This window comes from Ailuropoda melanoleuca, chromosome 8 (assembly GCF_002007445.2).
Source record: "Ailuropoda melanoleuca isolate Jingjing chromosome 8, ASM200744v2, whole genome shotgun sequence".
Taxonomy (NCBI): domain Eukaryota; kingdom Metazoa; phylum Chordata; class Mammalia; order Carnivora; family Ursidae; genus Ailuropoda; species Ailuropoda melanoleuca.
The window spans coordinates 105,478,967-105,506,098 of NC_048225.1; the positions used below are offsets into that span (position 1 = coordinate 105,478,967).

The window sequence follows — 27,132 nt, forward strand, 5'->3', positions numbered from 1 at the left end:
GCTCAATTAGAAGCAGAGTTTGGGTTCAAACCCGGATCTGTGGGCCTCTGGGGGCCAGATTCTGTCCATTCTCCAGCTCCTGATGAAGGGCTCCATCCCCCGCGCCTCTTCTCAAAGACCTCCTCATGCACGGCACGCAGCGTGCTTCAGGGTCCCTCGTGATCTAAGGTGGGTGCTGGGAGCCCGCTGCCCATTCTGCTTGCTTTCCTGCCGTGCTCATCGCTCTATGTGAAGAGGCTGTCGGCTCTGTTGTGGTGTCAGGGACAGCAGAGGGGCAGAGGCTGGGCCTCTTTGAGTTGGGAGAGGCCGGGAGCCCCCTGCTTGGGGAGCCTGACCGTGGCTGATAAGCTAGCCTCTCTGCTAAAGCTGCGCTGGGATCTCACCTGCTAGCTGGTGCCCATGGTTCAGTGTCTCCCAGATGTGGCATCCCGGAGACAAAGGGGCCACGTTTGGAGCGTCGGTCCAGAGCAGGCAGACAGGATGGGCAGGGTCTGGAGCTCTCAGGCTGAGTGGCTTGGCTGGGCTGGGCTGACACTGTGAAGGACGCTTCCCCAGACGAGGTAGAGACCTCAGGGAGGGATGCTGTGGTCATTCCCTACTGGGGCAGAGGGAAAACACACTCGAAGCTCAAATTCCTTTGACTCACACTGTTTTCTGGGCTTGGACCACCCTACGCCCCAGCTCTGATGAAGCCCACCCTGGCCTCAAGTAGCACAGGAGAGGGGTGCCAGGACCAAGTGAAGAGGACGGCTCCGAGGAGCAGTTTCCCAGGAAACAGGGCTAGTGAGAAGCAGCCAGGTGTGGTAAATCTTCATGCAGCTCTGCGGCTGACTTGCTGGGAGGCTCTCAGTGAGTCTCTTCACCCCTCTAAATCTTGGTATCCTCATCCCTAAACTTGGAGTAGACCGAAGGATCTGGAAACCTGTGTCCACACAAAAACCCGCAGGTGGACGACGTTTATAGCAGCGTTACTCGTAACTGCCAAAACCCGGAAGCAACCAAAATGTCCTTCAGTGGGGGAAAATGGACAGAGAAGCTAGTGGTCCAGCCACACGATAGAATGTTCTTCAGCACTAAATGAGCTGTCAAGCCATGAGAAGACACGGAGGAACTTTAAATGCACGTTACTAAGTGAAAGAAGCCGACCCAAGAAGGCTCCGTATTGTATGGTTCCAACTAGATGACATTCTGGAAAAGGCAAAGCTACGGAAACAGTGAAAAGATCAGTGGTTGGCAGGTGTGAGGGAGTGAGGGGGATGGACAGGTGGAGCACAGAGGATTTTTAGGGCAATAAAGCTACTCTGGACAATAATATAATTATGGATACATATTATTACACACTTGCCAAACTCATCGAAGGTATGCCACCACACTGACCCCTAAGGGAAGTTAGAGCTCTGGGTAACGATGTGCCCACAGCAGTTGAACAAATGTGCCACTCTGGTGGGGGCTGCTCATAGTGGATTTTGGCGAGGGGGTGGTGAGAAGTCTACGGAAGGTCTCTGAATACTTACGCTCAATTTTGCGTCAAACCTAAAACGGCTCCAAAAAATAAACTCTATTTTTAAAACTAGGGAAAGCAAAGTGTCCTACCACGTAGTATTGATTTTGTGAAATCACATATTTAAGCATCTGGCGTGCACATAGGTAGGTATAAAGGCTCCTGCTGGTACTGCGATGCAGGCACATGAGTTTTCTTTGTTCCTTTTTTGTGGCATTTTTCCCATTAACAAAGAATATATGTTCATTGTAAAAACTTAGCAACTATGCAGAAAGGTAAAACACTTGAAATCCCATCCCTCCAAGCAAGCACGCCATCTTACTTCCAGGTGGCTCTCTGAACAATGTGTATAGACACGTGTGTATTTTAATATAATTAGGACCATAGGACAAAACCTTTTTTGTTCAACAATATGTTTGTGGACATTTTTCCATGTCGACCGATATCAACCTACATTATCTAAAATGGCTAAATAGTATATATTTTTAAAACTATCATAACCATAGCTGGCCCCTGTAGGTGGATATGGGGTATTTCTAGTAGTGTGTTGTCATAAACAACCATGGGATGGACGTTTTAGTGAAGAGCTATTTAAATACAAATAAATTCACGCTCAGGATGAATTACTGTAGGAAATTAGTATCATCGATTAGGTAAGAACCTTCTCATTTACCCAATTCCTCTTTAGTACTGGACAGTATCAACTTGGTTAACAATTTTCCTTTTTAAAACCTGAGCAAGATTTTCGAAGTTCAAGTACTGGAGGGGTGTGGGGAGGAAGGAAGGGAAGGGAGCTGTCTAGGGGTGGACAGAGGCGCCTCTCTGAGGTAGGGCAGGGTGGCCCCTCACCAGGCTGGCTTCATGTCCACCTGGCACCTCACTTATGCAGGGAACCGAGCCCTGGGGCCTCCCTTGCTGGAGAATAGGGGTTCAGCAAAGGTCTGAGGATGCCTCGGGACCTTTTGCCTCAGGACTCAGTGGAGGTCTGGAGGAAGGTCAGTGGGCCCAGACAGGATTTGCACAGACAGGCTTCTGGAATGAGAATGCCTGATGCCGTGGCCACCGGTGAGATCTTGGGTTTGGGCCAGTTAATAAGAGTAGTTAATATATATTGAATTCTTTCACCTAAGTACCTCATGAGTTCTCATGGCAACCCTGCGAGGCAGATACTGCTATCACTGCCACTTCACAGAGAGGAAACCGAGGCACAGGGGACACTAGCCTGGGATCAGTTCAGCACTCACACTCTGGCCTCTCCACTTTGGCAAAAGGCAGAGCACCCCCCTTACTCTGGTCACTTATCTAGTTCATACCAAGCCCTTTCTGAATGTTTAATAGTGTCTGGTCCTCTCAAACACTGAGCAGGGCCCAGAGCACGGCTGGAGACTTGGGAGGCAGTGTTGCTGAGGGTCCATTAGCCTGTGGGTCCTTTGCAAGAGGGCCTGAGGTCTAAGGGGAAATCTTGGGGTGACATGGAGAGGGGCGCTCCTGGCCAGGGCAGCAGGCAGGCTTGAGGCTGCGGGGGGTGTGTGTGGGGGGCGAGGGGCTGCAGGTGGGGGAGCAGGACAGACAGGTGCAGTGGTGTTGGAGGCCATCTGGGTGGTCTCTGAGTGGTCACAGTTGGTCCAGCCCAGAGGCTTGTGTGGAGTGACTCCCAGTGCAAGAATGGGGGACCCTTGAAATGTCCTGAGGAGGTCTGAGAAGGGACCCCTGATACTGGAGACTGTCCCCACTGACTTGCTCTGGGGGACCAGGACAACCCTGACTTCTGCTTTTTATGTTAGGTTAACTTATGTTAACACTGTATTTTTCCAGCGCCCTTTTGTTTTTCTTTTGTTTTTGTTTGTACTGTCTCAGAACAAAATTATTTTAAAACTAAAAGCCATTTGTGTGTTGCTTTGAAATGACTGGCTGGAGGCAGGTTGGCAAGATTACGGATCACCCACCAGGAGCTGAGTGGGGCGAGGCGTCTGCCTGGCAGGACAGTGCTGAGCAAGGGGGCGGAACGTTGACTGAGGGCCCCCTATGCAGTGCTCTGCGTCAAGAACCCCACTGAATCCTCAGGGTAGCCCTATGAGCTGGCTCGTTCCCCTTGTAGAGTTGAGGTTAATGCCCAGAGAAGTTCACTAACTTACCTAAGCTCATGGAGCTGGTTGAGTGTGACCGAAGGCCGGGTCAGCCTCTAAGTCCATTCTCTTGCCACTACACCACAGTATAGGCCGGGGCCCTGAAGGCAGAAAGGGGCAGGTAGAAAGGTTTGTTCTGAGGTTGACCTTCTCCAAGTAGGCCTGGGGTGCCCAGAGAATGGTCACGGGGCTCCTAGATTCAGAGGCTGTCATGCTTCCCCCTGGGCCTCAGAAGTGGCTTTGGCCATACAGGTCTAAGCCGCTCTTCACTGACCCCAGAGTGACTGTGAGGGGGGCTTGTGGGCTCGCCGCAAACCCGGCTGTTATCCTGGGTGCCATCCTCCGCCCTCACCCCATGCCTTGGCTTCAGAGGGAGTTAAGTAGAGAGCTCCACGTTATCTCAGGGTCTTGTATGCAACTCTGGGGTGAAAGGGCCTGACGTTTCCTTATCAGACTCGCAGCTTTCCAAACCCAAATAAATCTCTGTTTTAAGCCACTAGTTCATGGTACTTTGTTACAAGAACTGGGAAATGAATGCAGTCTGGGTGGTGAGCGTGGGCCCCAACAACTCCCTCTCCATTCTGGCTCAGGGGTCCCTCCTTGGAGAAGGACCCCTCTTATGATTTGTCTCCACCATTTCTCCTTACGGTTCGCCCCTCTGTTTCCACAGGCCCCTCTTCCAGGACCTGGAGGCACAGTTATTTTCCTCAAAATATCCCCCGGGAAAGGGGCCAGAGGTTAGAGCTAGAAGGGACCGGAAGGAAGGGATAATAATTCTATTTTATAGATGACAACACTAGGTCAAGAAATGCCAGTTCTCCCTAAGATACTTCGATTAGAACCTAGGAATGTTGCTCCCTGATCTCTGCTCCCTCTGCCTGGGGAGATCCTCAGCCTATCTATTTTGTGGTGTCAGAGCTCCCTGCCCCCTCTTGGCCCCGCGATGCCGGGGATAAGAGTCTCCTGGAATCTGGTCCGTTCTTCAAGCTCCCCAGAGCCTCCTTCACTAAGAAAACTTCCCTGACTGCTGTGGCTGGCAGGGGTCTCTGTCCCCTGAACAGGCAGGCTTCCTGGAACTGTTGGACAGTCAGGCCCTGCTCTGTGCTGTCTTACCCGTTATCTTTTCACACGTGTGTCCTGTCTGCCCAGGTAGCCTGACTTCCCCAGAGGTCCTGTCTTACTCCTCCTCACCCTGAGGCATGGGGAGGTCTGTATGCAAGACATTGGAGTTGTTGCCGAAGATGGTGGTGCTGGCTGTTCAGGGAAGGCTGAGCCATTCCAGGGGACCTATGTGGCCCTTTGCCCCCCAGGGGCCCCCTCCCTTTGCGTGTCCAGATCGAGCACCAGCTGAAGGCTGTGGAGGGCGATGGGCACCGAGGAGTTGGCTTGGCAGCACCCCATGATGAGCTGTCTTGAGGGAAAGATGGCCTGCAGGGGTCACCCACCGGGTCCCAGGGGAATGCGACCCTGCCTTTGGAATCTCCATGGATCTCTCCACAAGGAGCACATCAGGCCTGCAGGCTACTGGCTGTGGCTGGAGGGGCTTGCTTCTGTGTTCGGAGAAGGGCATGGGGGCTCTGATTCATGTCTGCCGGTCGAAAAGCCCTGGGCTTAGCATTTCCAGGGGCCTGGAAGTACCAAGATGCACTTCGGTGGTTTTACTACAGTCTGTGATTATACGGTCTGATGGAGCAAAGTCATTGGATCTCAAATGTGCTTTTAATAAAATCCCCAAATACTCTTCCTGGAGTCTTCTGTTCCCTAGTTCTGTCCAGCTCAGCATCGGGACTGTAAAAAAAAAATGTTTCTGAGGTTTTGGTGCTGTTTTCAGGGGGTGTGTCTGTGTTTGTGTGTATCAGAGAGACAGAGCAGAGAGACAGACAGAACATGAGAGAATTGGATGCACAGAGGGACATACAGAGCCTGTGTCAATGGGACCAGGAGTTCAAAGAAGAGACTGGAAGACCTCCTCCTGTCTCGAGACGCTTTTCCATTTGTGAGTTGGAGGCAGCTCTTGCTTGCTGTAAAGTTAGAGCTTCTAGTCCTTCCTTCTCTTCCTTGTTTCCACTTGGCATCCCTGGGGCATTCTTCATCGCTCAGCACTCTGCCAGAGGCTGTACAGAGGTATGTCCGAGGACTGAAGTCCTGGAACAATGCTCCTCTGTGTGGGTTCTGGCCCCCGTACTGCCTTATCAAAGCCCTGGCACTTCTGGGCTTGGCCCGCATATCCCCCTGTACCGTTCGTCCCACTAGACGTGAGGCTGTCCTTGTGCCGGGCAGAGATCTCCTACTGGTGGTGGGGGGGTGGGGGCAGAAATGCATGTGGGCACTTGGAGGTGTGGGGTGCAGACCTCAGACAATGGCTTCACCATTCAGTCCCCAGGTGAGGGAAGGCTTCTATAGAGGAGAGCCAGGAAGGCTAAACAAGGATGGGGGTCTGAAGGAGGACACATTGGTGGCCTTTGGGCATGAGGGTGATAAGACGGAGAGCTCCTAAATGCCATCCTAGAAAGGTGGCAGAGAGCATCAGGCCATTGAGTCAGATGGTTGTGGGGTTCTGGAATCTCTGTGTGTCCCCATGTTTGTGAGAGTGCTTCCGGGCAGACATTCGTGGGAAAACCTGTGTGAGGAATGTGGCCCCGGTGTTCACCTTTGGGGGTATAAAGGAAGAGGGCAGCTGAAGAGAGTGGAGGTCTCCCTCCAAAACTCCCCAAAAGAGTGGGAGAAGAGGAGACCCACCCCTGGGATGGAATGGAATGTGTTACAGCAGCTTTCAAAAGAAGAGTCCAAATGTGTTTGGTTTTTGGAGCTTATTACAAGGAAGGAAAAGAGCGTCAGGACCCTGAGCTCTTATCAGCCAAAAGTGGCCCCCTTGTCTCCAGGTCATCCAAACAAGTGCGGGCTGTCGTCCCCTGCCACCAACCCTGCCCACACCAGCCCGTCCGGACACACCTGGTTGCCCAGGAAGCCGGTCCTCTCAGGAGGCAGTCCGCACCCTACCCGGTGGGTCTTCCAGCTCAGCTGTGGCACCTTCAGGATGGGTGACCCCAGCTGGCCAGGAAGCTCTCTGAGGGAACCCCACCTCAAACCTGGACAAATCTGAGCATTTCGCCTGCTGATGGCCTGGCACGGATTTCTTTTGCTGCCAGCCTTCGCTTCACTCCCGCCGTCCGTAGTACGTTCCCTCCCTTGCCTGGCCGAGCTTCGCTGCCTCCCGTGAAAGCCTCTGCCATGGAGCTGTGTGTCATTGGGCAACTCGCTTTACCCCTCTGAGTCTCGGTCTCCCCGCCTCCAGAGTAGTGCCAAGGCTCTCTTCAGCCCTGGCGATTAAGTCCTGCCTCCATGGAAATGAACATTGTCTATGAAATGATGCTTTCCCACAGGGCACCTGCTGTGGGATGTTGTCCATAGGCCCTTCCAGCAGCTTAGAGAAGCCACCTCCACATTTCTAGCTGAGGCAGGGTCAGAGACAGGTAACAGCCCTTCCTGTGGATGATAATGCCTCTGTCCCTGGAGGCACTTTTATTTGTTAAGACCTGTTCTCCCCTGGAACCATAAACCTCCCTGCGCACCGGGCAGGGAAGCTATTACCTGTATTTTACAGATGGGCACAATGAGGCCCAGAAAAGCGGTCTTTCTCCAGGGATCCGTCACCCCCGGTGATTAATGTAAATTAGTAGAAAGAGCACCAGCCTAAAGTCAGATGATCTGACCTTGAGAAAGTCCCTAAGGTCCCTAGACCCCAATTCCCTGCCTGTGAAGTGGCAACGATAATGATTGCAAGGTCACACAAGATAATGGAGGTGAAAACAGTCTGCCAACGTGTAAAACACAAGTTCACTCTCACCATCCCTGGTGGCACCGAGCTGTTCTCCCACCCTCCACTTCTCTCCTGCACGTTCTTCCTTCCTGGAGCTAAACACAGTCTCCGGGGCTGTTTCTCTGGGTGGAAGTGGACAGGATCCTGCCTGAATCCTAACCCGCCCCCGCATGGTTCTTTCACTGCAGACTGTAAATTCACCTGTCACCCGGAGTGCCGTAACCTGATCCAGCTGGACTGCGGTCGGCAGGAAGGCCCATCCCAGGACGGACCGTCTCCAGAAAGCACCCTCCCCCCGATCTTCAGCCAGGTAGGCAGCAAAGCTCAAGGACCAGCATGGGAACAGCTTCTGCTGGTATCCTCAGCTCCACTTTCTTTGCCCAGGAGCTCTGGTCAGTGGGAGGTGGCATGAATATTCCACACACGGTGGATGCTGGGGTCCCCTTCTGGCCAGACACACCCCTTTTCAAGGGAATGGGAAAATGGAATGGAAACAGCAACACAGAGAAGCGGGCAGATAGTCAGAAGTCCTCATTAGGTCTCTCCAAGCACAGGATCTGCTTCGGCCTGGGGTTCCCAGCCAGAAGTGTGGGTGTAGTTGAGGGCAGGAAGGGGAGAAGACTCCCGAAGGTCCTTTGAAGACTGATAGCCCTGGGGCAGTCGGGATGTTGGGCCGACTCCTCAAGCATATCATCCCGACTGCCAATCAGGCAGCCCATCTAGATTCAACTTCAGAAGGCCCATAGATATTCTTTCCTTGTGTTAAAGAACCAGGGAATTGATGCCCAGAGCAGCTTTTGGTTCTGGGTTTTGCCCAGGCACTTGAACCAGGATGTGTCCAAACTTTGATGTGTAGGATTTGGAATGGAGGCAGGAGAACGTTTTTTGATTCTGGCATTGAACAAGCATTTATTGAGTATCCCCTGGGTGCCGAGCACTGGTGAGAGTGGGGACCACAAATGATACATCCCAGTTCTCCTCCACAGAGAGCTTACATTCTGGCAGGGGAGGCAGAATACAACCAAATAGTATATACCGTGATGCATTTGTAGTAAAAGTATGAATCAAGTGTTTTGAATACAGGAGGCACTTGTTTCTGTTGGGAGAAATCTGGCAAGGCTTCCCAGAGGAGGTGACATTTGATCTGATCCTTAATGTATGAGTCCATGGTTGCTGGTCAAGGAAGTAAGGTGTGTCCCCAGATATCATTCATTTATTCATTTAGCAACTATGTTTTGAAGGTTGACCATGTGCCAGGCCCAGGAATGCCAAAGACTTAGTGATGAGGGAAACAGACATGGCCCCTGGCCTCCCTGTGCTTGCCGCAGAGCAGGGGAATGAGATTTTTAAACAAATAAGCAAAGCTCAGGGTGCTGTGACAGACAATATAGGTGCTGAATGGTTATTTCCTGAAGAGAATGCCAGTGGCCCTGGGAAATCCCAAGTCTGCTCCAACGCCCGAGACTAGCCGTCCACAGTAGTCACCTGATGTGCCTTTGGGTGTCATCAGCCTTCTTGCGGTTCCCCCCACCCCTTTCTCTCCCACTAGGAAGCATTGCTAGAAAGCAAATATGATGTATGTTTTTATAAGAAAGAGATTGAATCTATTCTAAGATCTATATCTTAAAAATTCTGTGCACCCTCCACACATTTTGGAATAGTAACTTTCTATAGTGTAGCCTGAAGGTAGTTGGGCCTCTTGGCAGGACCTCGCGCCACGAGGGGTGAGGAGGAAAGGGAGACAAATCTGACCTCCCAAACCCTGGTGAATGATGCAGAATTTTGCTGAAGGTTTTCCTTACAAGACAGAGGAGGGAGGTTACATAGTACACCGTACAGCAGAATTTCCTAAAAATCAATTTCTGGAGACATTTTTCATTGTCACAACTGGGGTGATGCCTCTGGCATCCGGTGGGGGAGGCCAGGGATATTGCTGAACGCCCTCCATGACATGGGACAGGCCCTCAACAAAGAATTATCTGGCCCAAAACATCAACAGCTTGGAGGTTGAGAGACCCTTGCCTGGAGCCGGTTAGCCAGGCCCCAGGTGGGGTGGGCGGAAGGCCCCAGGGCAGGCCCTGGAGTTTGCTCTATACCTCGCCTCCGCTTGGGATGTCAACAGCAAACGGGCTTCCAAGTGGGAGTATTTGGAAGCAGAGTGGCCCCTTTTCCTCTGTTGGGAAGAGGTCTCAACCTCAGAACCCTCTGGCAAGCTGAATCAAGGCTGTGTCTAGAGTAGATGCACCACTGAACCATACAAGGAGCCATATAGAACCACATGGAAGGATCCCACAGTCCCCCGTGGGTGCCGAATGGCCCCCAGCCGCGAACGGCCTGGAGCGGGCTTTGCGCCCGGCCGGCTGGGTCAGGCTGTTATGTTTGCCTTGGACAGCCCTGACTGCATGCTTCAGCACAGCTAGGGCAGGACCTAGCCTTCTATCAATAAAACCTGGGCCCTGCTCCAGGCTCACTCCCCTTTTCTCAAAAGCTTGTTTGTGCTGATTTCCGCCTTGACTTGATTTTCAGTTAAATACCAGGATGGAGCTTTCTTTCACCTTGACACTGGGCTGAGCTAGCTTCATGCGCCAGTGCCATCTTCCTGGGGGGATTTGCTGTGGCCCCTTCTGAGCTCAGCTAGTGTGGGGGGCATATAGCAGCTGGGCAGTCTCGGCTTGATGTCCTTTCTGCTCTCCACTCTTTAAGGAAAAGAAAAATCCCAGATATTCCTCCATCCGGAGGAGACCACTGTTTGTTAATATTTTTGTATTTTCTGCCCGTGCATTCATACATTTTTCCAAACGTGGTTGAGACCACCCCTTAGACAAGTTTTTGGCCTCCACCTTTGAAAAGGAGCAATCCCAAGCTTCTGGCTGCCTTCTCTCTGCCATGGCCGAGGGAGGCCCGGAGGGAGGGAGAGGGGGCGGGAGCGTGGGGCAGGGGCAGAGATGGGCTCTGAGCCCCTGGCTGCAAACTCACAAGGCCCTGTGAGTTTCCAAAGCGGGGAAACTGAGGAAGGCCGCTGCCTGTGCTGTCTCCACCGCAAAACTGGTGCTTCTCGAGTCTCTCCTTGGGGATCTCTAAGGTCTGTGACATGCGACTTTTTCCTTGGGCACCATTATTGACCTAGCAAATCTCCATGTGCACCCCAGACCCCTTCTTCATCCGAAGCCTGATTCCTAGAGAACATCATTGGCACTGGCCGAATACCACGAAAAGCTGCTGACATGGCTATGGCTCCTTTATGAGGCACTTATATCCCAGTGACCTTGTACTTCAGGGGGTCTTCAAGTTGCTTCGCTGGTGGAAAAAAAAGCCCTCAGGGCCTCCCCAGTGCCCTCACAGTGGCCTGAGAGTTTGCCAGTTTGTCCACACTTTTCATTGCCTTTTGGGAAGCGGCCCCCAGGAGTGGGAGTTCCTGGCCCCAACTGTTGATTCTCAGAACCCAGGGCAGCGGTGGGGGGGGGGGGTCCTGGCAGCTCTGCCTCTAGTCTCGGTACATCAGATGTGCAGAGGACGAGCAAAAAACACAAGCACTCTTCCTTCCACTCCAATCACTTACAGCCAGGGGTTGAGCCGGCTGCCATCTGCCGGTTGCAGGTTCCTTCCCCCTCCCCCTGCCCCTTCACCTGGATGCCAGCATCCCCCACTCCTGGCCAAACAGCCCGGCCCCTCCCTCGGCGGTTCCCAAACCTCACTCAGGTACTTTCCACACTTGGGAGCCTGGCCATACCCACGTTCCACCTGTGCTACTATTTACTTAACATTTCTCTTTAAATAGGTTTATTTTCTTAAACTTCAATAAAACATGTGTTAAAGAAGAATTTGAAAACCCTCGAATCACTGGTTTGATATATAGAGGATTTTTTTTCCCTGACGCATATTCAATTAATACTTAATCTCTAAAATGAAAAGAACAATGTGTTTCTGAGGACTGCCTCAGATTCCTTCCACACATGTCTATTGGGCCAGGCACAGCTCTAAAATCCTTTCAGGTGCCGTCAGTGGGAAATGCTGCGAACGGAGGCTAGTGTCTTAGGTCGGTGCTTGGACGACCAGGGCCCTGGGTCCAGCCGCTGCCTACGGGATGCTGTGAGCAGTGGAGAGAGCCCGGCTAGCTGGGAAGAGAAGTCCAGCCGTTGGAGCCAATGTTAAGGCACTCATCGAAGGAGAGCCGGATCTGTGTGTACTGTGGGGAATAGTGCGCAGTGAAAACAAGTCACCCCACAGTACCGACAGGACAAGCCTATCTGTATTTTGCACATGTACGTATGTGTGTGTTAGTGCGAAGCGATGGCTTGGACGCCACCCGGCAAACCACAGAAAAGATTTACCTTGGGGGTGGGTAGAGTTAGACAACTTCCAGCTTTTGCTGTTTGCATCAGTGCTGTTTGAATAACTGATGCTCTCATCTGTTTCCAGGGTAGAATTTTTTTTTTAAAGCAATAAATATTTTCTTAAAGAAAGCAAAGAGCTTCTCGGTGGTAGAAGAGCTAGGTTCTGATCCGGACTGTGTGGACAGCGTACTTGATGCGTGACCCGGGGCAAGCCTCCTGGTTCTCTGGGCCGTGGGTTCCTCCTCTGAGAAGTGGGTGGTGTGCTGCGTGGTCATGAGGCTCCACAGGGAAGACGTGTGTGAGAGCGAGTGCAGACCGAGGCCTACGTATCACCAGGTAGCATGCCGGGGCTGTCTCTGCGCCTCCCAGGGCCCTACTGGAGAGTTTATCCTGTCCTCCCTGTGATGAAAACCCGTGGTGGCTTCCCATGGCCCTCGAAATCAATCCAAATCTGGACTAGCACAGAAATCCTTCATGGTCTGGCTCTGCCAAATCTCCAAATTGCCAGAAAGATGGGCTACTGTCCTGGGCGTAAAACCAGGGCTCTATGACTCTGTGGTCGGTGGGCACTTTTTTGCTCCAAGACTTCCAATTATTTATTGCTCCCTCTACAGACGGAAAGACCAAGACCCTGTCCCCATCCACCAAAGGGACAGACAGATGGCTTCCCAAGCTCCAGGGTGGATCAGCCACACAGGGTGCTGGCTTGGGGCCTTTCTGCCACATCCCCCCACCCTCTGCTGTCACTCCTTAGCAGGGCCCCGGCTGGAATCACCTCCGTCAGCCCCTGCAGCCGCTGTGCGGTGGTGATTCAGCTGGCGTGGAGAGCTGAGTTTCCTGGCTCCTGGCCCCGTGCTCCCTCCCGCAGGCCCGCCACTGTCTCTACCCAGGACTCTGCCTTTCCAGAATCCTGGCCGCTCCTGCCCCAACCGCGGGCCCAAAGTCCCGGTGCTGAACCCAGAACTACCACACGGGGGAGCCAGAAGCAAGCTGGGGGAGCCTGGGGGGCGGAGTCTGTCCCTGAGCGCCTCCCGAGCACATCCTGTTGTGGACACCTGCAGCCTTCTCCGTGGATTCTGGGTCCTGCATCTGCTCAGAAATGCTCGGCAAAGGTTTATCACATTGGATTGTGCCTGATAACAGGGGTTAACATTTGTTAAGGCACACCGTGTGTTCTACTTGTTTTATCAGTTACTGAGGGGAAAGTATTGCAATGTCCAACTGTAATTGCAAATTAGCCCATTTCTCCTTATGGTTCTATCTTGCTGAATCTTGAGGCTCCATTATTCAGTACATAAACATTTAGGATTATTATGTTCTCTTGATTAATTGACCTCTTCTCATGAAGAAGTAGCCTTCTTTATCCGTGGTAATGTTCTTTGCTCTGCAATCTACTCTTGTCTGATAGTAATACAAGCCACTCCAGCTTTCTTATATTACCATGAGCATATTTATCAACCCACCCTTTTACTTTTAGGCTATTTGTGTCTTTATATTTAAAAGTCATTTTCTGTAGACAGCAAATAGTTGGATCTAGTTTATTTTAAAATCCAATTGGATAATCTCTGCCCTTTAATTGGGTTATTTAGATCATTTGCATTTAATGTGATTATTGATACAATTAGATTTTAAGTCTATCATCTTTCTATTTTTTTCTGTCTGGGCTTTCTGTTCTTTGTTCCTTTTCCCCCCCTCTGGCTTGTTTTGGATTAATTGAATATATTTCATGATTCCATTTGATTTCATTTGTTGCCAGCACACCCACATGTGCCAAAGGCAGGAGCCAGTCCCCAGCTGTCTTGCTCCACTCTGGCTACATTTGAGACAGGCGCTCCACCTTCCACAGACTTCCTTCCACACTCTAGAAGCCAGAAGTGCTGGCCAAAGCCGTCAGTGATTCATCTCCGCTAGACAGCCACCTCTCACAGGAGCTGCCCCAAGGCCTATCTGACCAGCTCACGCCAACCCATGAACCTTGTTTCTGATCAGGCAGAGCAGAAAGGCTTCCCAACCAGGAGGCACCTGGATCCTGGCTCTGAGGAGGGATAGAGCTCTAGTACTTATTTCTCTAGAAATCCTCAAGTACTGGAGACCTTCCCCGGTGTTCCCCCCAGCCCCACCCCCTGCTTCTACTCAAGAAACAGTGGCTGCCTGAGATGGCCTCTGGCTGGGCCAGGTCAGTCCTGAGCCTCTGAGGACGCAGTGAGGTCTCTTTCTATGTGTCATAGCGTGAGAATAGTTCATGTCTCACCCTCACACCGCCCTGGCTAACTGGTCTTGCCTGGAGAGGGGCAGATGAGGGATGGGGATGTTGGTCAGAAACATCTGTTGTGATTCTCTAGTCTGATTAGAGGAGGACAGTTAGAAGGTAGACTCCCCGTGCTTGAGTCAGACCTGGCAGGAGCTCTTCAGGACACGTGCCTCTTGGTCTGGGCTAATTTCACTGCATTCAGTGCTCGTAAGTGGAAGCGCTGTTAGCCTAGCAGCCAAGCAACAGAAGTGCTGTGTGGGCTAGAACCAGCGAGAAAGTGAATCTCCTGTGAGTCTAACCTACGTGGTGTGTAGCCGCTTACCTTTTATGACAGGAAGTCGTCTGGGGAGAAATTGAGACCTTGGCTCCGCACAGCTGGTTTAATGCTGTAAAATGCTGGTCTCGGGATGGAGAATGGAATTCTTAAGGTTCAACTCCCCCGAAAGGACATCTGGGAAAGGTCGCCTCTGAAAAGCATGGGGAAGGTGGGGGTGGTCTGGTGAATACATGTCAGGAAGAGGGGAGGACTTGAGGGTTTTGACAGGCGGAGAAAACAGCAAAACAAACCACAAGAGGGCAGGGCAGCTGCTGGGAACATGAATCAAATTCTGTGCAGCTGAAGGAGGGAGATTGCCTTGTGGCTGGAAGTGGGTATGAATGAACTGCTGGCCGTCACGGGTTGGGAAGGGCCTTGAAGGGCCTTGAGGACCTGCTCCGGAGTTTGGAACATCACTGCAGGCACGGGGGAGTTGTTGGACGAAGGACAACAATTGTGATGGAAAGCTGTCAGACATGGGGGGGGTGTCTGGGTTTGAAATCAGATCCTACCACGTACTTGCTCTGTGACCTTGGTTAAATGTACCATTCTGAGCCTCAGTTTACTCATCTGCAAAAAACCTCCTTGCAGGGTTGTGCCGATCCAGTGAGATTGGGAAAGTCTAAGAGCTTGGCAACTTTTTTTTTTTTTAAAGATTTTATTTATTTACTTGACGGAGAGAGAGAGAGCCAGTGAGAGAGGGAACACAAGCAGGGGGAGTGGGAGAGGAAGAAGCAGGCTCCTAGCGGAGGAGTCTGATGCGGGGCTCGATCCCAGAACGGTGGGATTACACCCTGGGCCGAAGGCAGACGCTTAACGACTGAGCCACCCAGGCGCCCCGAGCTTGGCAACTCTTACATAACTTCTTATTTCATGCTGTTCTACTAGAATGTGCGTGGTGAGAGGCAGAGACTTACGTCTTATTCAGGCCTGAATTTGAACTTGTAGTCTAGTACTTGCCATGTAGAAGCTGCCCGGTAAATATCTCTTAAATGAAGGGCTGAAAGAATAAGCAATGAGAGCTGGACACGTAGTAATAATATAATACAACACAGTAATAGTTATTCAATAGCTGTTAGTTGAAATTTGAATAGAAGGTTTTATGATAGAACATCCCTGATCTTAGTATAGAAGAGTGACTTTGGCAACAAGGGGGCGGGGAGTTTGGAGAAGGCTGAGATGGAAACAAAGGAAACTACTACAAGGCTTTGCAGCAATCTACCTTCGTGGTATTCTTTGAGCTAGGAACTACTAACCGTGAAGCAGAAGGTGGAGGGGGAGGCAGGGCATAATGAGCTCAATTCTGGACTTGTTGCCAGCGAGGCTTCAAAGGGGAGTGCTGAGTACTCGGTGCGCTGGGGCAGGTACCCATCTGGAGCTACCTGGGAGGGAGAGAATTCTGAGGCATGAGTCCGGGAGGTACAGTTGTTACTATTGGCAGACGTCAGACTAGGCTAATGGGGAGGGGGAGGGGGGCAGGACAAGAAGACAGTCGATGGTGGATCCTGGAAAATCCCAACAGGCTAAAGGGAACACAGGGGCATAGGCAGACTGGGAAAGTAGTTCCTACCTGGTTTGTGACGGCCTTTGATTTCAGGCAGGAAGGTATTATGAGAGCAATCACAGGGGTAAATAACCTGTACTACTACAGAATGTTCCAGAACTTGGTTCTGGAGTCAGACCATCAGGGTTGATTGGGCACCACCATTAACTCGCATGTAGGACTATGCGCAAATTGCTTAACGTGCCTGAACCTCCTTTTCCTCTCTGCAAAACAGAGATAATAACTGTAGCTTCCTCGTCAGTTCGTTGTGGGGATTAAATGAAACGGTGCACACAGAGTTCGCGGTACAGGGCCTGCACGTACCGGCTAAGAATGATTTCAAACCCTGTTTCAGCGGGCGCGTGGCCCCTCACCCTGGTTTTCAGCCTCTGAGTACGTTGGTAGGCCACAAGGCCCCACGTCTGACCCCCACCCTGCCACCTTCACTGGACAGCTGAGGAATCTTGGGGTGCAAAGCTGCTCCAGATGCCATATCAAGCTGGAGTCGGAGCTGGGCTAGAACAGCAGCTCCTTACTCCCAGCCTTGTGATACAGCTTTTCTGGAACACACAGAACCACGCGGTGGATCAAACGAGGGCATCTGGGCACATGTCAGGATCACATCTGAGAAAGGAAGAAAGCTGAAAATAGTGTCTTTCATCATCTGAAATTTTGAGCCAAGAAAATCACCCATTTCACCATTTCAGTGGGGCTTTCTGAGCCCCGGCACGATGCCTTGCATTTAAGGCTCTGGAGGCTGCAGCCTGAGGTCCGGACACCTCTTCCTGGGCTCAGCCCCTATTCTTTGTGTGCCCACCGCCAGAGGCTCAAAGGCTATCGCTGAGGCTCCTGCGTCCTCTGCCCCTTCGCCCCCTCTCCCAGGTTCTCAGTGCTGGTGATTATTCATAGGGAAGAGGTGCTGACGAGGTCATCAGACACTGAATGGAATTCAGTCTTCCTCTCTTAGGGCCCCTGGAGCCTCAGTCTGGACTTCCTCCTGGAGGCTGGCCAACTTATTGTATTGTATTTGATCTTTGCACATTTCTTCTAGTCCCAAGGTCCTCACGGACACAGTCTCTGTGTTGCTGACTTCTTACTCGTGGCTCCCTTGCAGGCCTGGAGTCATTGGCAGGGGGAGCGGGGTGGGGAAAGACACTAACTAGGAGGGAAGAAGCGTGGAAAGCATGAGCTGGGATGGAATGTGTTACTTCACTCACTTTCCTATCTGTAAAATGGGTATAACAACCCGCTTTCAAGGTTCTAGAGCCGCCTAAGGAGTGAATGGTAAAAAGGCTTTCAGAAGCCCTATTCAGACACCAGTTTTTCATATTTGGAATGGCGTGGAGCAGTACCCTAAAAGAACACAGTGTCACTTGGAACTTTTCCTAACCAGGTCTGGCAGCTGGCGTGTTGCTCAGAAGGAGAGATACATGCTGACTCCTGGGATACTTTGGCTTGGGGTTCAAAGAGGTTGTTACCTGCTGTCTCTGAAGATTGAGCATTTTGAATATGTAGCATTGCGGCGGCTTTGCAGAGAGAGGTCCCTGCGTGACTCCAAGGACACAGTATGGCCACAAAGAATCTGGGGCCTGTGGTTTTTTAAGTATTGGATTCCCACGGAGCCAGGAGGTTCCTTTTATAAAGAAGAGTGTGTTTCTGTGCTGGCTGGACAAAGCAATAGGCTACCGATGGCCCCTCTCTGCTGCGTTCATCATTCCAGCATTGGACTGGGAGGTACTGGCGGGCTAATACCAGATTCCTTTGCCTGAACTGCTGTCTCTGGGGACACCCCCCCTCCCCCAAAAAAGAATCAGCCTCTAAAATACTCATTTCAAGAAAAGAGTGTTCCAGACAAGGCCAGAGGTTCTTCAACCCTATAAAATGTGAGCTCTTACCCCCAGACTTCCCAGGGTAGCTCACTCATCCCCAGCTGCTCACTTGCACTTCCTGTCTCCCTGCTGTGTGGACCGCTCTCCCGAGTCCCGGACGGCCAGCCCGCTAGGGCAGCAGCTCTCAACTGCCTCATGTGCGTACCTGCCAGGCGCTCACAGGCTTTTGGGAAAAAGACTGTGTGGGAGGGTGGAGCCAAATTGGGCTGCAGTTTGAAACCTTCCTGAGCACTGACAGATTTGGCTAAGGTAGGGAAGGGATGGGGTTCCTCATAAAAATAACGAGAGCTTAAAATGGAGTTGGCAGCTTGGTATCTGGGGGTTGAGTCTAGCCCTCTGGCCAGCTTGTGCTTCCCGGGGACTGGAATGTTTCAGACCTGCAGAGAAAGCCTCGCAAACCTACCTGGATAGAGTCCTGATAACCCTTCTCGGCTACTCTCTGGGGCACTCGGGGGGCCAGAGACCCTCAGACTCCGTGAGCATGGTGCCCCTGGCATTGCCAGGCTCTGAAGGCTTTGTTTTCCTTTCCTGGGACTCCAGGCCCCACTGTAGTGAAAGATGACAGAATGCACACTAGAACAGTCCCACTTCTGCAGAGAGACTGTAGATCCCAGTGGCTCAGAGCATGGGCCCTGGAGTTGTACAGGCCTGGGTCTGAGGCCCAGCACACACATCCTCCTTGTATGTCTCTGAGCTTCAGTTTCCTCATCCATAAAATGGGAATAATAATCTCTACCTCAAGGCCACTGGGCAAGTTAAATGACTGGGCACGGGAGTTATGCAAACAGGGGTACCTCTAACTGCTATTGCTGCACAAACATGGTCTGAAAAGTTACAGGAGTGTCACCCTAATTGCTTGGAGGGCTAGATCCTAGTCAAGGAAGATGTTCCTTCATCCAGTCTGATGGGGACATGGACATGAACCGTCTTTGATGGGAATGACAAGAACTGGCAAAGACCCCCTCCTGGCCAGACTGTCAGGAAAACGTACAAATAACCTGGGTGGGGTGTGCAGGCGCCTTTGGTATCCCGAGCCTTCCTGAGGGCCACGTTCTGCGCCTATGTGGGTGGAAGGCGAGGCTTGCGCTCCAGGTTGCCATAACTTTGCATATGATTTGCATCTGCTTGTGGGGCCCCTGCAGTTTCTTTTGGCATTTCCAAGTTAAAATATTGCTGCTTCTCCAGGAAGACCAGATATTGATTTTCTTCTTCTCTGGTTCCTTCTCCAACCACTCTGATTGACCGGGGTCCTCGTGAATGGGGGAGGTGAGAGTGGATGAGAAGGTGGATGGGGGGAAGGGAGGAGAGACGCCCGACGACCTTAGAGCACAATTCTACTCCGTGAATATGAGCCACCACGGGTGATGAGAAGGAGCTGTTTCCAGAGGGATGAGGAAAGGCCATAGGGAATTTTCGCCCTCGCGTGCGTCCTGGTCTGTTCCTTCCCCGCATCCCTAACCCGACCTCTAGTGCCCCAGGTCCACCTGTCCCTGGGATCCAGCCCCCCTACCCCCGGAGGCGGGGAGGCGCGGGCGAGGGGGAAGGGCGCCGCGACAGCCGAGCCGGGCTTTGGGGAACCTTGCGAGAGGAAGTGGCTTCCGACTCCTCTGCGCGCAGGGCGAGGGGCAGGAAAGGCGCGGGCAGGCGGGGGAGGTGTCGAGATGGCGTTCCGCGCGCGGAGCGGAGGGGACGAAACCGCAGATGCCGAGTGAGCCGGAGAGCGCGGCGCGCGANCCCCCCCACCCCCCACCTCTCCCTTCCCCCGGCCGCCGCGGGAGCCCGGCCGGTCACACACGCGCGCCCGCTGCCTCGCGGGGCCCCGGGCTAGATGACGGTGGACAGCAGCATGAGTAGTGGGTACTGCAGCCTGGAGGAGGAACTGGAGGATTGCTTCTTCACTGCCAAGACCACCTTCTTCAGAAATGTGCAGAGCAAACATCCTCTGAAGGTAAACATCATGATCCAATGCAAGAGCCTTTCACGGCGGGGGGGGGGGGTCACCCCGGTTAACGGGCAAGGCCATGTGTTACCTGAGCAGGTGGCCAGTTGCCTTGGGGACACTCTCGAACTGGTCGGCTGAGAGGACCAAGGGTTGGATCTGGAGCCCTTCCAGGACCACCAGCAAACACTCTTCTCTTTTTAATGCTCTTTTCAGTATTTCCTGGCCCCGGACCTTTTCAAAATGGCTCTCTATGACTTGGGGACAGCGCTTGGCTCAGGGTCTGGTGACATGCTCACCTGTACCTGGGAGGGTGACAGGGCAACTGCTCTGTGTCACTCCCCCTCCGCCCCAAACCTGGGCTTTGAAGCTCTGGGTGGAAAGCGGATGGCACCCAGTAGGATAAACATGCAAAGGTTGAAACTTCCATATTGTGAGTGGCCAGAAACCATCTTAAAACACAGTTTAAGTGACTTTGCAGAAGTGCAGGGTGTTTTTAGAAGCAAACTAAACCTTCTCTCCTAAGTCCCTGTCCTGCTACCATTCTAACTTACAGACTTGGTTGGGGTAACCTAAAGGGGGTTGTATGTGTTTCCTACCACAACTCTGGACACCCTGCACGGCTGAGTCCCCTGGCCACACCCTCCCAGTTGCTACAGGTCACGTATCTGCCACCTCCTTGGTGGGAGTGGTGGCAGAGCTCTGTTTGTTTATTTGTTATATTATTTAGATAGAGGGTTCCAAGCCAGGTCCTTGGAGAGGTTGCCTAACAGGGACTGTTTGTAGACAGAAGTGAGCTGTGAAGTTTCTCAGGTGTGTGCAGGCTTGTCATTAATTAAGCAGTCCTACATGGGCAGGTTAACCAAAAACTTCCCCAGGCCTGACTCTGGGGCCTCCTTTGTGAATAATTCATTTTGCCCGTAGGCCCTGCATTTCCTGGGTTCTGACATCACACAAATGTACCGGACCTTTCAATTGTGAAAGGATGCCTAAGTACCAAAGGAAAGGTTTTGATATTAGTGTTTGAAGGAACCAACGAAAACAGGCCCCTGGAACACACACCTGCCATGTGGGGCACCCCCTCATGAGGCCGCGGAGCAGGGCCGGTTCTGGGCGGCAGGGGGTAGGAGTAGGTAGGGCTGTAGATAGGGCTCGTGCAGAACAGCATGGCTGCTGAGGGAAGGTGTCCTGCTCTCTCTTGGGGTTCTTGCCTCATTGTATGGATGGCCCCCCAAGCCCCACCCCACAGGCACTCCAGCTGTCTGGGGTCTTTAGAAGGGTGGTTCGCAACCTTAGCTGCATATTGGAATTAGCTGGGGAGCTTTAGGAAATGTGGGTACCTGCCCACAAGTAGAGAGTCTAACTTAATTGGCTTGGGGTATATAGCCTGGGCATCGGGATTCTGAAAAGCTCCCTGGGTGATTCTGATATGCAGCTGAGGTGAAACCATTGCTCTGTAGGGTTTTGCTGCTGCCTGGGGAGGAAGTGGTTCCTGTTTTGAAAACGGAGTTTAGCTGCTGTGCTTACTGCCAGGCAGGCTGTGAGCCCTTGGTCCCAAAAGGTGGGCTTTTGGCAGGATGGCGTGGACGAAAGGGCACTGCAAGGCTGGGGTTTCTTTTGCTTGGCAAATGAAAAGGTAGCTGTGCTGGTATTTCTTGGGAGAGATAGAAATATCTTGTAAGAAAATGTGCTGGGGTGGGGTTGGGGATGGTGGGTGACTTGTTCCTTGGCCCAGACAGCCTTCTGTCCTCCTCCCTGCTTCCCAACGCTCCTTCTTAGCATCACTCCTGAAAATACTCCACTGGTTCAGCGCCCACATCAGCTCTTTCTTTACTTTGTCTAGTTCTTGAATCCTTTCCCTAACATGAGGCCTCTGCCTGTCTCCCTACCTCATTTTGCCCCAGCACAGAAGCCGTCGGGGGGCAGAAATCCCTTTTAAGAAACTCATTTGCTGGACCTTGCATGGGGTGATAAGGATGAATGCTCCTGAAGGGAAAGGATGGTGGGCATGGGCCCTCTGAGCCTCTGCTGAGCCCCTGGGTGAGAAGATCTGGGCCGAAGGGCAGGGCTCCTTAGCCCAGACTTGCTTTCAGCACTGCCCTGTCCGGGGAGCAAGGCCTGGGGGTGAAGGGCAGTGTGACCAACTTGGGAGCTGGGGAAGCTTCATCCAAAGTTTCTGTCTTTCGTCCTTCGAAGTGCCCTTCCGCCTTTAATCACATTTTCAGCTCCGTCTTCTCCCTTACAGCCACTTCTGGAAGAGGGTTCCAGAGAGACTGGCTGCCCTATCACCATCCCATTCTGACCCCTAACAATGATGCTTTTTGCCTACCTGAAGACAGATCACTTCTGAGCTCCTAAGGGAATTCCTCTTTCCTGTCTCCAAGGAAAGGCGTTTGTGTGTTTCCCTGGTCGCTGAGAGACCAGGGCCCCCATCCCAGCAACGTCAAGACTGCGGCTATAAATAGCCTTGTCAGAACAACCTGTATCTGCCAGCCTGTGCCGGGTGGGGACCCAGCTGCTCTTCCCAGTGCCACCACCTGGGAGCTGTCACTGGCCCCGCCTCCAAGGAGTCCCCCTCTCCAGCCCCTTGAGTGGGAGGTTGGGAGGTGAGACAGGCCTCCCCATTCACAGAAAGGAGGCTCCAGAAGGTGGGGGGATGGCAGCAGAGAAGGGGGACCGCGCCCTGGGCCCTTGCCGAAAGTGGCAGCTGTGGGGGTGCTGTGCCTCATCTGAGGCGGCAGGGACACCAGGCGGCTTCAGGAGGCCGAGGCCGTGCTGGCAGGTGCCTTCCCCCCTTGCCCGAGCACACTTAGATCACGTTTCTGTGGGGTTCCCGTGTCCAGATAGGGCTCCTGGCGGCGTGGGAGTCAGGCCCCAGTGGAGTCGCCGGGGCTGCTCTCAGCAAGGTGTGCCCCGCCACCCCAGTCCAAGATACTGCAGCCCAGCGGGGCAGGGGGCTGTCCAAGGTCACGCAGCAAGTTTAGGGTGGAGCCAGGTTAGAACGTACACCCCTTGCCTTCTGACCCTCCTGCGTGAGTCCGAAGAAAGGCAGCATGTGGCGATTTGCAGGGCTGGTGACCCTGAAGCCAGGCCCTCTGGCCATCCCTGCCAAATGCTTCTTTATTCCTGTCTGGGGTCTGACCAGGGTGGGGCCAACTTCCGCCCCATCGGTTTCCCCAATGCCCACAGTGGCAGCAGTTTGGGATGTGGCGTCTGAGCTCTCCTTGGGTGTGTGACAGGCTCCAGGAGCCCAGGACTGTGGAGCCACCCAGAGCTTCGGGGTGGGTCCCCTGAGAACACATGGTGCCTGCTTCTTGCAGAACGTCAGAGCTGAAAGGGATCCGTCTGGTCTAGTTCCTCACTTTACAGATGGAGAAACTGAGGCCCAGAGAGGTGGGAAGGCTTCAGCAGACCACATGTGTGGTCAGGCAGAGCCAGGACTAACACCCTTCTTGGACTTCTTGTCACGTGCTCTTCTCGGTCCTCTTCACTCAGTGTGTGACCCCAGACCAACTCTGGTCCTTGTCCTCTCAACAACTTCAGGCCCCATTCCATAAGGCACACTAGTCGAGGGGACATAGACTCTACATTTAGCTAGCAGGGAGTTCCTGTCATCAGTTCCAAAATCTTACAACTTTAATTGTTTAAAAGTTCTTTTTGGTGTCTATCCCCAAACACCGCTTGCTGGATATTCCTTCTCGTATGCTTTCTCTGTGGATACGGAGAACAGAAGGTTGACTCTACCCGTGCTTAAATATCCTTCAGCCCACGTGGAACACGCTCCCATCCCCCCTCCAGCTCCTATCTTGGGCTTTCTCTGGTCTGTGCTGACACCATTGATTCTTGAAAAATTCAAGGCAGATGCAAAGAGGAAGGGGCTCTCAGGGGTCAGAGTAGAAGCCACTCTGTTTCTGTTCCTGCACTTGTCTGGCCGTCAGCTGCTTCCTGGACGGGGCCTCTGTGGCACGCAAGGGACATCAGCCAACCCTGATGGCCCTGGGACCCGTCAGGGAAATACCTGTCTCTCCCCCAGCAGCAGGCACACCTAGGCCTCACGCTCGGTCCCTGCCCCTGCCCTTCTCCGCATGAGAGAAAAGAATACTAAAAAGAAATCGGTTCCAAATTTGAACAATAGAAATAATATAAGACTCTTCAGACATGTTGGACTATTTAACATTTTTAGGTGCCATCTCAGGGGCCTGCACAGACCAAGAATAACCTCAAATGATGTTTCATGCCGGCCCAACCCCAGGAGAGCCTTCCTTTCAAGCTGTAGGCTGTATCCCCCTCCTGTGGAGTTCACCGCCCATTGCCTTCCCTGGCCCTCGCTGGTGTTGGCTTTCCTGTGTGCAGTAAGCCTGGAAGACTGCAGCTCGCATCCCCTTCAGGTGCAACAGTGCGGCACCAAGCACTGGTTTCCAAAGCAGACTTCTGTCCAAGTGCTGGTTGGGTTTAGTTGCCATGTCTTCTCTCTTGCATCCTGTGTCATCAGGGTGGACTACACCTTATAACAGCCCCCGTTTTTCACTCATGGAACATAAGAGCCAGTTATTTTCCCCTTTCAATCAAGTTACATCGGCAGGTGGGGGCTCCAGTTAACACATGGGAGATTTTTGTGGGCCAGGCCCGGAAATGGTGTTTTTTACACCCACACGCCATTGGCCAGAACTGGGTCACGTGGCCACACCTAACCACAGGGGAGGTTGGGAGATGAAGTACAGCTGCGAACCCAGGTGGCGGAGGAAGCAGGTTGCGGTGAGAGCGTTTAGCTGGCTCTGCCACACAGCCTGCCTCCCCTCCTCGCCGCCTAACTTCCACCTTTGGAAGCTCTGCTCATACTTTCTTGGCGACGGGCCGTGACTCTGTGCCTCTCCTTCGTCTGTCACCAAGGATATGCTGTTCCTGGGATGAGGTCCTGTCTTCCCCCGCTACACTGGCAGCCCCTTCAGCACAGATGCTCTCCTGCTCAGCACTTCTCGGTGCCTCTGTAGCATGTGAACCCTCCAGGGACCTTGCAAGGGGTCCAGCCCCCTCCCTCAGAAGCACTCACTCTCTGGATCACTTTGAAAATGGAGACTCAGGGACCCCACCTCAGACTTACTGGGTCCTGACCCTTTGGCGGTAGGACCCTCAAATCTCCTATAATCCTGTCTGTTTTCTTCCCTGAGGGTCCCTCCTCCGCATGGGAGCAGATCCTTCTCACCACCTTTTCGTGGAGCCGGTGGGGAGTTTAGGTATTGCCTACAGGGCTCTAAACTGTCAGGACTTCCACAGGGAGGGGTCAGGAAGAGGACCTGCCTGGCTGGAACGCGTCCCCTCCTCTAGGACTATTTGGGACTTACTCAAGACGTCCTCACCTCTGTGTCCCAGATGCCTCCCGTCCGGACCACCCCTTCCTGCTTCGCCACGTTAGACCATTTATCCTGATTTAGCTGGCTTTTCCCTATGGATCGATTCCAGTTAGTTTAGGGCACATACAATATCCAGCCACCCAAGCAGTTTAAGGAGAAAGGAAGAAAGATCCTGCACTAGAAGCAAAGCCTGAATTCCAGCTCTTAGCTCACAGTGTCAGCTCAGACTCTGGATCCAGCTCCCAGCCCATAAGCTGGAAAGGGTGGCCCCACTGGGCTCAGCCTGGGTGCCTAGGAGCCTGGGTTCCCTTCTCTCTTCCGCTTCCATCTCTCCAGGTAATCCACACCTGTGCACTTTCTGGCTTTGGGATCCTTCTGTATGGCGGACACAGACCCGTCCTCCTCCAGGGCCTCAGTTTCCTCTTCTAGATGCCTCAGTCTACCCATAAAGAGCATGGGGACCCAGGCCTGGCCTGGCATATTCCCTGGGGACAAGGGGACCAGATAAATTTGCCAAGAATCAGGAGCACTGAATTTCTAGGGCCAAGAGGAAGAAGGGAGCTGTAGTAGCAGAAAACCTTGAATCACAGGGCCTGTGACTTCTATCCACAGGGCTGTCCTGACATCCCGTCTCTTCTCTTCTCCCACCCCCACCCCGCTTAGCTTAGCTTAACACTTCGCAGCCTACGGTCCCCATCGTACCTCTCTTCCTGGCTCTAGAACAGAATTTTCTGTAACCTATTAGAGGTTTCGCATGCCCCTTAGATGGCTAAAATTTAATATGTCCAGAACCAACTCATAGTTCTGCCCATAACTGATTTCTCACTGTACTACCCACCCCCCTAGTCCCCTACCTTTGAAGCCTCAGGGCTTTCCTCCTCCTCCCTTCCCCCAGCCTGTCACTGTGGGTGTGTCTCCAGTGCTGCAGATGCCAGGTTCTCCTTTCTGCCCCCCCACCCCCGCCCTGCCCTCTGTTGGGTGTTCACCACCTCTCACCTATATACTCTAGGAAGTCACCCAACTGGCTTCCATCCTGTTTCTTCCCCTTTTGTGCACCTTGCTTATGACTGCCAGGGGCCTATCATGCTGGTATCACAAAGCTCTCAGAGCCTCCCCTCTGCTTCCAGAGCGAAGCCCACCCTTGGTTCCTGTTCTTTATCTACCATCCCAAACCCTACAGTACCTGGCCTCAAGCAGACCATGTGTTCTTAACTTTCTCATAGCACTGAGCATGGGCTGTGAGGAGGACAGATAGATAAAACTCTGTCTCTGCGCTTACAGACCTTACGGCCCCCAGCCGCGTTAGGCAACAGATCCTCCTTGCTTCCCTGCCCATCCCTGAAGTATTTGGATTTGGGCCGCCCCAGCAGAGGCCGCCCCATGCTGGTGAAGACGCTGCATCTGTCCTGCAGCCACATGGCTTTTGTTAGGACATGGCTGCAGCTCCTGAGACAGGAAGCTGGAGGCACTGGCTCCCAGAATCAAGGGGTTTGGGTCTGAATAGCGTATGGGGGTGCTGGGGGCAGGCTGGCAGCAGACTGATAATGACGGGGCTGCCGCCCACACCGGCAGGGGCGCAAGACGTTAACTCAACCTCGGAAAGGTGTAGTCTCCTGGAGCTGGAGGAGACTGTAGGAGTCATTGCAGCCGTTTCCCTATTTCCAAGTGGGCCAGCATGTGATCCATCCCAGGCAGGGGAGGGGAAGCTGTATTCATTATCTCCACCCTCCTGCAACCCGGTTTTCAGTCCTTCCTTGTCCGGGGTGCAATGCCGTGGGAGTCCAACTGGTTGGATCCCTGCTCCGTGGGGCATGGGGCGCCGCAAACATCGGGAGGCAGCAGCCCAGCACCGAGTGCTTCTGGCAGACCCCACAGGCAGAATCGCTGTTGCCATCAAGCCAAAAGATTGGCACGTTCAATGAGGTCATATGCGAAAGAGGGTTAGCCAAGGGCGAGGCCCCCACCCCACATTTGTCCAACTCCAAAACCCATGTTCTTTCCACTACACACATGGCACCTTGGGTGAGAGTGAAGTTTGAAAAGCTCCTAAGGAGCTCCAGCC

General features: G+C 52.9%; 1 protein-coding gene across 1 annotated transcript in view; it reads left to right on the top strand.

Moving 5' to 3' along the window:
• The first annotated feature begins 19,395 nt into the window (after positions 1-19,395).
• The window catches only part of RASSF5 (Ras association domain family member 5), a 28,639-nt gene continuing 20,902 nt past the window's right edge, over positions 19,396-27,132 (top strand). The window contains exon 1 of the mRNA XM_034667165.1: positions 19,396-19,728. Coding sequence (XP_034523056.1) covers positions 19,609-19,728 — 120 coding nt within the window. The 5' untranslated portion in view covers positions 19,396-19,608. The remainder of the gene's footprint in view (positions 19,729-27,132) is intronic.